Source organism: Lepisma saccharinum, chromosome 18, assembly GCF_977018435.1.
Source record: "Lepisma saccharinum chromosome 18, izLepSacc3.1, whole genome shotgun sequence".
NCBI classification, from domain to species: Eukaryota; Metazoa; Arthropoda; class Insecta; order Zygentoma; family Lepismatidae; genus Lepisma; species Lepisma saccharinum.
The window spans coordinates 16,551,454-16,564,416 of NC_139246.1; the positions used below are offsets into that span (position 1 = coordinate 16,551,454).

The following is a 12,963-nucleotide window of genomic DNA, read 5'->3' on the forward strand; positions in this document are numbered from 1 at the left end:
GTTACAGGCCATTCTACAATGTAGTAAAGAAAAAACTTCTAATAGTTACATGTACAATCTAGTATACCCAAGCGAAATCAAGCAAATTACGCAATGTTCTAATAACCCATTTGCAGAAATTTTTGGGGTAATAAGAACTTTGCTTATAAAAACCAGGCAAATTGCCCATAGACAACCAAACTCACATGAAATGATGTGTGCCCTTATGTTTTATTATAGGGGTGAAGAAAATTTTGAAAGGGTTCTTTCATTCACATCCAGTATATGCAGAAGCAGAGAAACACCAAGCATGCGTCACATCATTTTTGCAGGTGTATAATAAAAGTAAAATAAAACTTACTTTTGTGTAGTTATTCCAATAACAAATTTTCTGCATGTAGGTTTAGTGTAGGTACATAGGTATGAAATGTTATTACACCAGTCTCTTAGTTTTAAATTATTCTACATTAACATGTTCCAATAACCCCATGTTCTAATTACCCCGGTCTGCCCTATTCTATGTAAACTATTTGTTGTCTCTGCAGGCAATGGTGGCATTTACTCATGAAATGGAATGGAGACAGGTGGCAGTGATACATGGCAGAGACGACTACAGTTCCAGAATGTTCCGAACGCTTGGTCGTCTTGCTGCAGACAGTGAAGTCTGCCTTGCTGCTGTTGAAAGCATCGATCCAAAAGACAATCCCGGCGTTTTCCAAAGGACACTGGAGACGATCTTCTCAAGCATTGACAATGGAACTGGCATACTTGTTCTTCTCAAACGTTCAGATTTCAAACATGTGCTTGAAGCTTTGCGACACTTTCCCGGTTCAGTTAGCAGATACCAGTGGTTCTTTCCCGATGTGCTTACGAGAGATGATTTAGCATTGATGACACTTACCAATAATCTCAATGAGCTTGTCGTTTACTCACTTACTCTTTCGCCTAATAATGTCATCATATTTGAAGATTATTGGCAAGAACGTAAGCTGCAAACAAGCCAAAGAATAGCTGAAAACTTATGGCTGCTTGAATACTTGACAACACGTCGCAAATGCAAACTACAAGGATGGGCAGGTCCTGGAATAAGTAACCTTCCAGATTGCTTAATGCCTTTGGACATACCAGAAGATTCTCTGGATGTCACTTTAAGAACCTTGAATGTTGTTTCCGGGATCCATGTCGTTAACACATTTGCAAATGCACTACGTCGAGCATGGGAGGCCAAGTGCCAAAATCGCCCAGGCCTATGCTTAGAGCTAGTGGAGATGCCAAGAAGGGAATTTTCAGAAACTTACCTCAAGCCTTTGGAGTTCGATCATGCGGGTGCTGGGAGTCGTATTCCAGATGGCCCGACTGGTGGAAAAATCAAATTCGGTGATCCTAGCGAATTGGCAGCAGCTACACTGGGTCTTTCTATGTATCGGCAAGAAGGAAAGAAAATTCATGTAGACCAGGTAATTTAATTTATCATATTAATAATAATATAATGTTCTTACACTATGAAAGCTATCACAATTCATATGCACGTACATGCAAACTTTATATGTAAAAGTTGTAATCTAAGATTTCACAATTTCTTTTTCAGATGCTATGTTCAGATTGTAGAGCTTATCGTTACATTGAATAATTCGAATGTGGTGCCATGAGAACATTAAAAATATTGGTGCCAGATGTCATATTCTCAGTGAATGAAGGCAGTATGCCATCGAAATTATTCTGAAAAAACTATCACTTTAGCAATGAGGAAACATGCACAATAGTAAAACTGCTTTTACCACATCCATCATGAATGAATAATATTGTCTAAGTATTAGTGAAATTTAAATTTGTATATCAGGCATTCATTTAGAGATACAAGTTGGAACAATAAGTTAATATTAATTACAGTTTACCAACCAATGCTGTTTTAATTTTTCATACAACACTAATATTTTGCATTGTCAAATATTTTGAACAATGACGTGGTCAGCTTAGGTCAAATATGAGGCTGAAAGTGTGTGGGGAGTGGGGGATTCAGAAATATGAGAACATGTACAATATAATAATATGGATATTTCATGCAGCTAAACAGGGTCTTAGCCCTTTCTACCTTAGCTACCTCTCTCACTTTTTCATGCATTTTCAAATTTTCAAAATCTCCTTTTGTATGCATTATTATTTTTGTAGCTAGAAATGCATTGAGGTATTACATCCTCTATCTGATGAAGAGTCATTTTTAAAATGAATTCCAGCAAAACACCATACAGAAGGAAAGACCGCTTTTTCATTAAGAGAAACATAAACTTATATGAGATTCTTAATGTGATGATGGGTGGAGTATGTCCTTGAAACTTTGCATAAATCCTGCATATTTTGGTGATTAAATATCTCAGTAGACATTGTTGTTTGTAACATATCAATGACTACTCTTTGTTCAGCACTTGTTTCTCACTAATAAAGTTCGAGTTTGTTTTAAATCTAATCGTAATCATCTAATCACATACTATCTTCTAATATTAATTTCTCTCTCATGGAAACGTAGTGAAAGGGCATTGTTTGTGCCATAGTATCATTTTACTTCCAACTTAAATTCAGCCTAATTATAATGCGAATTTCAAGTTTGTACTATATTATACTTTTCTTAAAAACCAAATATATTTGTCTCTTTACAGGTTTACTCGTATGAATATGAGTCTGTAGTACTGCTCAACCGAGATTTTCAACCAATAGAAGCCCACTGTCCATCTGAAGGCTGCGATCGATGCCTTCATGTCAGAGAAGGAAGGGTTCAAGGGGGAAAGAAGCCAAGGTTGCCACCTCACCATGTGATAAGTTCACCACAGAACCTGTACATCCCAGCTCTGTTCCCTGTCCATCATTCTGGCGCCACTCCACTAGAGTGTGGACCAGATCTAGATCTGGATGCCATCAGACAAGTAGAGGCGTTCGTTTGGTCCCTGAACCGAATCAACGAAAACCGAGCTGTCCTTCCAGGCATCAAACTCGGAGCGATACTTCTAGACACTTGTCATTCATCTGTTCGTGCCTTAACGCAGCTATCTTCTTTGTTGAGTGACCCTGGATCGGTAGTTCCAGGCCTGACAACAGATGGCATACTTGCTGCTATTAATTCCCTGCCACTTCCTGAAGCTGAATCGTCAGCTGACGTTCTTGCCGCACTCAATATTACAAGCATTGCAACTGGGCAATCGTCTACAGCATTGAAGGTGCCAAGAAGTTTGTTCAATCTCCAGGTAGAGGCGCCACTAGCAAGCATTGGACATGCTATTGTGCATGTTCTAGAATACCTCGGATGGAACTACGCAACTGCCGTGTACTCGGTTGGAGATGTAGAGTCGGAGCTAGGATTCCAGCAATTTCGAGAAGCTCTTACGGACTTGGGAATCTGCATTGCAATGGAGGAAGGGATCACGTCATCCAAAGTGAAAGGTGCAAATGATACCGCTTCCATGGATGAGCTTGTTGCACGATTGGTCGGTGCACGTGCAAGCGGTGCTCGTGCTGTCGTGTTGTGGACCAATCCCAGTGATACGCGTGCCATCATGAGAGCTGTGAGCAGAGCATATGCTCACGGAGCTTTAAGGAAGGAGGATGTATTTTGGTTGCTTGCCAGTTTGGACGGAGAAGGAAGAAAGATACTTGAAGAATTTGGAAACGTTATTGGTGGAGCACTGGTTTTCAGGTTGGTAATTTACAGATCACAGCATGAATGAAGCAAGCATCTTTAGCTAGCTTAAATCATGTATTATGTTTTAAAAGGTTATTTGTATTGTACACATTTTGGTATAAATCCGTTTCCAGTTCATCTTCCTTGTTGATTTTAATTTTAAAAAAATATAACGAATTGAAATAAATTGTTAGTTTAAATATAGGCATTTTTTTGAAGAAACCCAAATATATCATATTCTATATAACTTTTTACATTATCCAGTTTCGTTGTTTGTAGGAAACTAGCAATTCATTATTAATCATATAAATAGTTCAACTAGTTTATTCAATCAATGCTGTCCCTCAATCTCTAAGCAACTTATTAGAATAACAAGAAAAAGTGACAAGACGAGAGGGGACAGACCTGAAGTTGGGTAAACATTCACTGTAAATAAATATAAAATATAATCTCTTCACTACTGCACAGCCTCTATCTTTTATGATACCAACTTTTTACAGAAGAAATACCATCTAAAATAAAATGTCAATATTTAACTACTTCTATCTTCCTTCATAGTACTCAACACAAGCCTGTAAGGGAATTTCTTCAACACTTGAGAAGATTACGGCCTACACAAGACAGTGATAATCCATGGATACACCATTATTATCATGAGGTAAGCACTCATTATTGTTCTCATGTTATTGTTAATTATATACAAGGGTTGGATAAAAAGTAATGGCAACTGGTATAATTGGTACTTGACTGTATTGGCAGAGGAGCACGTGTTACATTCCTTCAAAGTAATCGCCTCTCATCTCTACGACCTTCTGTCACACGTATGGAAGGCGTCGTACACCGTCAGCACGTCCATCTCTGTCGATGTCCCGCAGTGACCGCCCTATAGCACGTATGATGGCTTTGCGCATGTCGTAGTGCTTCCCACCCATTGGTTCCCTCATTTTGACAAAACGGTCGTAATCACACGGTCTCATACCAGTGAATACGGCAGATGTTCCAGTACCTCCCACTACCAGTTATGCAGGAGCGCCGTCACATTGTTCGCAGTGTGACACCTTGCGTTATCAAGCAGGATGATGGGACACCGTGCCGTCGCTTCCTTCTTCATGCGAGACGAAGGTGGTATTGCAAGAAGGTGCAGAAGTAGGCTGCGTTGACCGTCTGCCTGAGAGACGTTGTTCTTCTTGCCTAAACATATTGTTAGGGCGCTTGCACTCTCGTCCTCTGCTTCAGAGCACTGCTGTTTTTGACTGAATAACATACAATCGCTCCCACTCACTATACTTCCTCATCTGACATTCCTTTATCAGCCACAAAACGCTTGTGGCACTGTGACTCACCCCTTTCATGGGACAGCAGTGTTGCCATTACTTTTTTATCCAACCCTTGTACATTGATTGTTAATTTTCACAAAATCATGCAAAAACCAAAGAAATATACAACATTCTACATAAAATATAATAGCAAATTTATTGAAAGTTCCTCCATAAAATTGCCCTTCTTCACAAACCTTTTTTTGGACCTTCTCAAATAGGTTTTTATTCATGAAAAGGTCTATATCATAAGTGAAAATGTAATGAGTACAGAACATTTAACAAGGTCCCCAGCAATGTGCCCAGTGGAGAGTTGGTGGATATATAATACTACCTTTTGGCCCAGATTTCCTTGAAAAAAGACACATGCATATAAATATTGCAAAATGTGACCCAGATTACTAAAAAGATTCCCCTCCTTCCTATAAAGATTCCTGCAAAGGACAGATTAAAGTTTGCGTTATGTAAAGCGACTAATCAAAGCTGTAGGTTCAGAAGAAGGAACTTTATCAGAAATTATGTCAAATTGATTGATTGATTTGCTTTATATTTCTTTGCTTCTTTGTGCCTCTTTTTGGCTAATTGCGAATTTGGGAATGAGTAATGATGCGATGAAATTGATGAATGGACACTCACAAACATCCATGCCCAGGTTAGGATTCGAACCTGGAACTCCTAGCATCGTAGCACGATGTGCTAACCACTCTGCCACGGGGGCCAGCAAAACTATGTTGAACTAAACGTTTGAACCTTACTGGAGGTGTACATGCACAATTTATGATACATACAACGAAATTAACATATTCACTTTTATTAGCACCGGTGGCCGCGGTGGCTCAGTCGGTAACGCATCTGACTACCATGCTCAAGGTCCTGGGTTCGATCCCCGGCCGGTTCAAATCCGGGAACTTTTCTAACGATGGAAGCGGCCCCGGCGCCCACCCAGCATCGAATGACATGGGTACCTGGGGGAATCCCTGGGGGTAAAGGCAGTCAGGGGCATGATGCTGATCACATCACCCCCACTCATGACCGGATCAAGAAAGTGTGGGGCGTTACCCCCACACCCCCTATACCCCTATACACAGGGGAGCACTTTACCTTTATTAACTTAATTATTTTTATTCTGAAACTAAGCCAAGCTTCAAGTTAAATTTGCAGCAGGTTTTCGCATATGTAGATCCAATCGTGCGTGCAGAATATAGTTCCACTGAGATGGGTTCTATTCCGACACAACTGCATACTTGCAAGAAAACAGTTATTTAATTTGTAAAATACAGGCAAAATAATACATCCATGGACAGGTATGTACTTGATCGGTTGCAATCACTGTGCAGACGAACTTGGATCCACAGATTCACCAACTGGGATCTCTATTGTGCTGAAGAATTGCCGAAGCCCAAGAACGAGTCGAGCAAAACTGAATGTGTTGCAGAGTGCGTGGAATCCGTGATACCAGTGTTGCACATCCCACTATTTTAACCCTATGTTTATTGTGATTAATAATCGTGCTATCGGCGAGAATGGCTGAATCTCCTGTTCAGCGCACGGTTTTACTGGAGTGTTGTTTTGGACTTCGTCCAAAGGGAAATGCTCTACAAACTCAAGCAAGTTGTTTTAAATGCATAATCCTCCTTGTGGCAACAAGATCAAAGTAAAACGGGGTGTGAGGTGATTTGCCGTCAATGTGTGCACAAACTGAATCACGGGTGTTGAATGAATTTGCAGTTTGAGTTTAGCAAGAGGAAACAATTGTTTGTTGTTTGATGAGAAAAGAATCTCCGCGGTATTAAAAGATATCACCGTGAGAAGAAACATGTTTATTATTTGGATGAGACATGCTTTAACTCGGCAAGGCAGGAAGGGGGGGGGGGGGGGGGCGTACATCGAATCAAACATTGAAGGATACCACCGTGCAAAAACCACCGCCAGGGCTGAAGAAACTGACGAGAAAGGGAGAGAGGAAGGGGGAGGTTTTTTGTTTCACCTACTGGCGGCAATGAAAGTTTTGTTGAAGGTGCATATTTACTCGGGCTTGGTTGTTTGTAAATGTCCATTCGTCAATTTCATCATTTCATCACTCATTCCCATCTTCGCAAATTAGCCAAGAGGCACAAAACGTGAAGTAAAATAAACTAAATCAATCAATCAATATGCTTTTATTGGTGGTATAACTTGAAGTGCGTGTGTGTGTTGCAGTAACGGATGTATTGCGAATGAAGCAACCAAGTTTTTCATAAATGTATTTCTTCCTAAACCAAAAACAATAATTTGTCATTAAATTCAAAAGGGGCGTATTGTTGTTTACTTTTATCTTTGTTTATTTTTCTTTTTGCGTGCTTGAAATACACACACATGCTCTCATGTTTCGAAGATATTTCGCCCTTATATTAAGTAATGACACATTTATAAAATAATCTATGGGCAGAAAGTACTTATAAAATTTTATGTTTCAGGAGACGAAGAGAAGCAAAAATACATTCCGCTTGACATGCATGCCGGTTTTGATGTGTTGTGCGGTTGGCAATACTGTGGATTTTCTCAGTGTCTACGATGTAAGCAGCTCGGCGGTTCAGGCAAGACTGGCTCGGAAGAATCTGAGCTCAGTTTTCGTGCGGATTGATACATAAAACCTGCTGCAAAGTTAGCTTGATGCACTGCTTACATGCAAATTTTATGTCTTACATTTCATGATGTCGCCTCTGTGGCATCCATCCAGAGAATTCAACTGAATTCAATTCAGATTTGTTTGTTGGTTTAGTTTGTTTTATGTCGCTTTTCTGTCACTTTTGCTAATAGCAACAATGGTGATAAAATGAAATGAGTGAAGGCACAATCACAAACATATAGACTACACAACACACCCCCAAAGAGGATTTTACGGACTGTGGTCCCAGTTTCCAGAGCCTCAATAGCTTGCCAAAATGCACCCCAGGGTGTTCTACATGGAAGAGAGGTTAACACTTGAGAGCCTTCAGGGGTCACCCCTTACACCCTGAATCCAATTCAGATAAATTCAACGGTAATTCCTTGATAAAAGGACACACCCACCATTAAAGAACAAACTTAAAGCAAATTTTTGTTTGATTTATACAAAGTTTTAGTATTGCCTGAACTTGCCTCACTTGAATATAAAAATATTACTGTTTGTGTGTTAGGTTATGAAATATCTTGTTCTTTGTAGGTTCTTCAATGCAGAGAGCCTGAGTGTCAACAAGTTCTAGAAATTGGTTCACCATCTGATTCTAACACAGTTCAAGCAGTCTACATCTTGGGCTCTGCTTTAGCTAGAGCTCGTGTTGAAATTTGCCCCGATTCCCAATCACGAAATGGTCTGTGTGCACCTGGGAAATACAGGTAAACACTACAGCATCTACTTAGATTTTCTGTACATGAAAATATTATTATTTAACTTGGTACCATGAGCACATGATGTAAAATGGCTTTTAATTATGATACAGTGCTTCAAACTTGTTATTGGCCCTGGAGTTTTTCATATAACTTTGGAAAGGAGATGAGGATGGAACAAAAAATGGAGGGAGATGGATGGAAGAGTGTGAGAAACCAAGGTCGTAAGTGACACGACTATTGTTTGTATCAGGCTCAAGTAATGCTGCAGAACGTGAGATGTGTCTTTGGTACATTTCTTTGATAACATGGCAGAGGCGTCTCGTGAACGCATGCGTCAATTGTGGAGTTGCTATTGACTCCAATTTTTTCCACATAAACTGCAAAATAAGCAATGCATGGAAATGAAATTATAGGTCGACAAACCTTGGTCTGTGGTGTTGAAAGTTGCCACCATTGTCATACATACACTCTTGAACACAATGTTCCATGTTACAGAGGTGTCTTGTGAACGCATGCGGTGCATGCTGCGCATGCGTCAATTGTGGGGAAAAGGACAGCTTGCTCTGTGACGACATTCATGAGCATTTCTACATTCTAATTTCTTCATATAGGAGAAGTATTTATTTTACATGAGAGCGCTGAACTAAGCTTATATTACATTTCTTGGATCTGAAGTGAAAGAAAGTAATAATTCTTTTCCCACAATTGATGCATGCATCACTTCAGATCCAAGAAATGTAATATAAGCTTAGTTCAGCACTCTCGTGTAAAATAAATACTTCTCCTATATGAAGAAATTAGAATGTAGAAATGCTCATGAATGTCGTCGCAGAGCAAGCTGTCCTTTTCCCCACAATTGACGCATGCGCAGCATGCACCGCATGCGTTCACAAGACACCTCTGTAACATGGAACATTGTGTTCAAGAGTGTATGTATGACAATGGTGGCAACTTTCAACACCACAGACCAAGGTTTGTCGACCTATAATTTCATTTCCATGCATTGCTTATTTTGCAGTTTATGTGGAAAAAATTGGAGTCAATAGCAAGTGGGACACCCTATATTACATGTGGGATAACTACTTCTCTTTGTGCCATGTATTGTATTTGTATTTCTGTTATTTAGCATCGCTTGGCTTCCACTTTTAGCAAATAGCAATAATGAGGATGAGTAACGAGTAGATAAAATTGATAAAGGGACAATCGCAAAGCTAGATATACCCCTGTCACCATAGGTTGCCAACCTCCCCAGTGAGAGGAACTACTCCAGAATAGTTACCTCCTTGCTAAAATTATAATCAATGTTTATTGTGGAGTTGTGGAATTTGTATTTTTCTTATTTTATATTGCTTTTTTCCCACTTTTGGTTAATCATGATGAACAATTATGGGACACACACAGAGAAACATCAATCCTGGACTCAAACCTGGAACCTTCAGTGGTGAGATCTAATGATTATCATTATCATCTGTATTTTTCTTGAAAACATTGAACTTGAAATGGTGATATTATAAGTAGGGCTGAACCGATACCAATACTTGTATAATTTAAATAACTAAGGCTCTATTTATATATGTGTGTGTGTGTGTGTGTGATTATTATTATTACATTTTATACGTATACATTTCTAACGAGGCACAATGAGTAAATTAACCCACCAAACGATGCTCTGTTGCAATGATGCATCTCAACTTCACAGTCTTTTTTTATATATAAGTGACAATCGATCAGATGTTTCAAATAAGAGAGAGAAATATTAAGTGAAGCTAAGAGCGAGGTAATCGTGTAGTCACCCAATGTTGAAAAATGAGATCATGCCTCCTCAACCTCCCCTAAAACTAAGGGATCACTCTTCCCAAACTAACATTAAATCATCCGTGAACACAAGAATAATTGGCAATTTACCAGCCCCAGACACAACATCTAAAACTAACAGTAAAGCTGTAATGTGAAACCAATCAAGTCTCTTTTTGTCCTTTATCAAAGAGAATAAAAATTAGTAAATGATATTTCAGGAGAGAATGAAAACTTACCAGTCTCTTGCCTCGATATCAGGCGATTGACTTCAGTACAGTGATATTCCGACGTGACTTTGCTTTCGATATAATATACAATCGGCAAAAAATTTCTAAAAAAATTAAATGCATAGTTCTATCGCTTGGCGTGGAAGGAAATCCAAACTCATCACTACACTTTCCAGAAAGAAAAGTGCCATCAACTGTTGTTCAAAGAAAATTATTCCTTTGCTGCGTTCCTGTGCTGCCAAAACATGCCTGTTGAAACCCAGTTATCCAGGCTAGGACAAACAAAAGTCTAAAGTTGGAAATGGAACAGGAGGATTAGCCAAGATATTTGAATTTCCAGGAATATGCTATATACTATGTCTGAAACACATCCACCACTTTCATGGGCGATGACCTTTTTGACTGTGGGAGGTCTCTAAAGAGAGACCAAACACCAAACAAAATGGAAGGATTATCCACAGGTGCCTTGTTGGCTTTCGGGACCTCATTGGCGTTATTGTTTCACGAGACCGCATCTGTACAAACAAAGCCTGGTACACTTCGAAGAGAACTAAACAGAAGCAGTGAATACCAATCGGGATAATTTCACACTATGCTTGATTTGCAAGATACTTGACCGCAAGTCTTATCTGCGTACAGATCTTTGTGTCGCGTACTTGCTGTTCACGGAAACTTGAGTACAGGTTCATTTAACAAAGACCAAATATTTTCCTTTTTCTTTCCTTTTCAAAACCAAAGGTAAGTTGTTAAAGGTGAACAAACCTTCGAAAGGGAACAAATTTTGGTTTTGGCTGCGCTTCTAGCGACTCAAAAACAATGGTATCGGCTAGTATCGGTGCTCAGATACCCCTGGTATCGTCCGATACTGATACATCGGTATTGGTATCAGCTCAGCCCTAATTATAAGGTGTAACATGGAAAATATGGTTAGTATGCCAAGACGAATGAGATAATCTATTTCCATTCTGTTTTCTTTGAAGAATCTATTACTGTCAAAGATAAGAGATGTTCATTGTGTGCAGGTTTATGACTTTCGAAATGGTAAGGTGTTATTATAAGAAGGATAGTAAAGTAATTTCCCCAACTCTAAAAATAGTACAGGGGCTACGGGAACATGACAATTTTCAAAATGTAAAAAACACTATGAAATATATACTCCACACAAAAATGTTGAAATATTGTTATATTACGCAATAGGCAAGGCCTGGGAATTCAACAACACATGGCATTTGTCTGTCTGCTGGACATTCTCATATTTTCACCGAAATACGCCACCATGCCTATCACTTATTGCCTAATATAACAATATTCCAACCTTTTTTGCCTAACATAACAATATTAGAAACTTTTGTTCCTAATATGACAATATTCCAAACTTTTTGTGAGGAGCGTAATTCTAATAATTATTTATTGTTATACAACAATAGGCAACAGTATGATATTTATGGCACATTCACTCATTTTTTTACAACCGCCTCCATTTTGAATAGCACATGTTTTTTTCATTGAGCACTTAAGCCTCCTTACTATAGACTCCCTTACTTTCCCACTATTTGGTGAGGTTCTCATAGTTGGCACCAGTGGTGTGCCCAAGGGGGGATTGGTGGGAGTTATAACCCCCCCCCCTTTTTGGTCCATTATTTAAAAAAAAAAGAATGTCAAAGGCAGGAAAATATGGCAAAATGAGGACTGACTACTTAAAAAATGTACACATAAAACCCCTCCCTTTCAAAAATACTGGACATGCCACTAGTTGGCACAGAACCTTGTGGTTTAATTTTCACTTTAGAAGTCATAGATCTAACATTCTTTGTCCATAACCTTATCATATTCTTGGTAGGAATGGCACTGTGGTGTGGAATGTTGAAATGCTAATGGAATAACTGCTGATCACGAGCACATGATGTGCAGAGTCTACTGCTCCATTGTCACTAATGGCATCCATTATGCAAACATGCAGTGTGTTGATTTCCTGCACAACTTCCAGTGTTGCTAACTGTATACATCCTCAGGTCCCATGGCTCCCACTGTATAACCACAAGCTTTCTAAGTATAACTACCAGTTTGGTGGCCATTATATTATGTGGAAAGGTTTAAAAAACAGTCTAATTAAGTCATAATAGTTTATCTTCCTACCCTGCAGTGATATAATGATACAAGATGGAGTGAACTCGGCAAAATGAAAGCCTCAGTTTTGACATTTCATTGGTTGTTCATTTCAGAGGTGATCTGAAGCAGACCCTTAATGCCTACTTGAGATACACTGGCACAGATAGGGCGGATGGAAGCTCAAATGATGATTTCCGGTTTACAACTTCCGGAGTAGGGAATGTGGCAGTGGAGATCCTTAACTTTAGAAGAGGGCCACGTGGTCGCAATAGGTCTCTAGGAAACGTTCATTATGAGAAGGTAAATATTCCATATATTGTAACAAATGCTGTTTGTTAACAATTGTTCATTGAAAGAAATCTACATAAATCTGTACAAACATGACACCATGTATGAATATGGTCGAGTATTTTTAAATAGTTCACATTATTAAGTTTGCATCATTATAGTTTGTGTCACTATAGACATAGGTGGCCCAAGCATCACATTACTTTTTGGTGGGGGGCGACAATTA

At 39.1% G+C, this 12,963-nt stretch overlaps 1 protein-coding gene across 2 annotated transcripts in view; it reads left to right on the forward strand.

Annotated features, from left to right (window-relative positions):
• The window catches only part of LOC146002416 (uncharacterized), a 167,531-nt gene that overhangs the window by 118,985 nt on the left and 35,583 nt on the right, over nucleotides 1-12,963 (forward strand). For both annotated transcript variants that reach the window (XR_014443703.1, XM_083140238.1), the window contains exons 5-9: nucleotides 525-1,436; nucleotides 2,634-3,664; nucleotides 4,208-4,307; nucleotides 8,150-8,322; nucleotides 12,563-12,749. Coding sequence is in view for 1 of the 2 variants with exons in the window: in XM_083140238.1 (XP_082996364.1) it covers nucleotides 525-1,436; nucleotides 2,634-3,664; nucleotides 4,208-4,307; nucleotides 8,150-8,322; nucleotides 12,563-12,749 (2,403 nt within the window). In the remaining variant the exon portion in view is untranslated. The remainder of the gene's footprint in view (nucleotides 1-524; nucleotides 1,437-2,633; nucleotides 3,665-4,207; nucleotides 4,308-8,149; nucleotides 8,323-12,562; nucleotides 12,750-12,963) is intronic.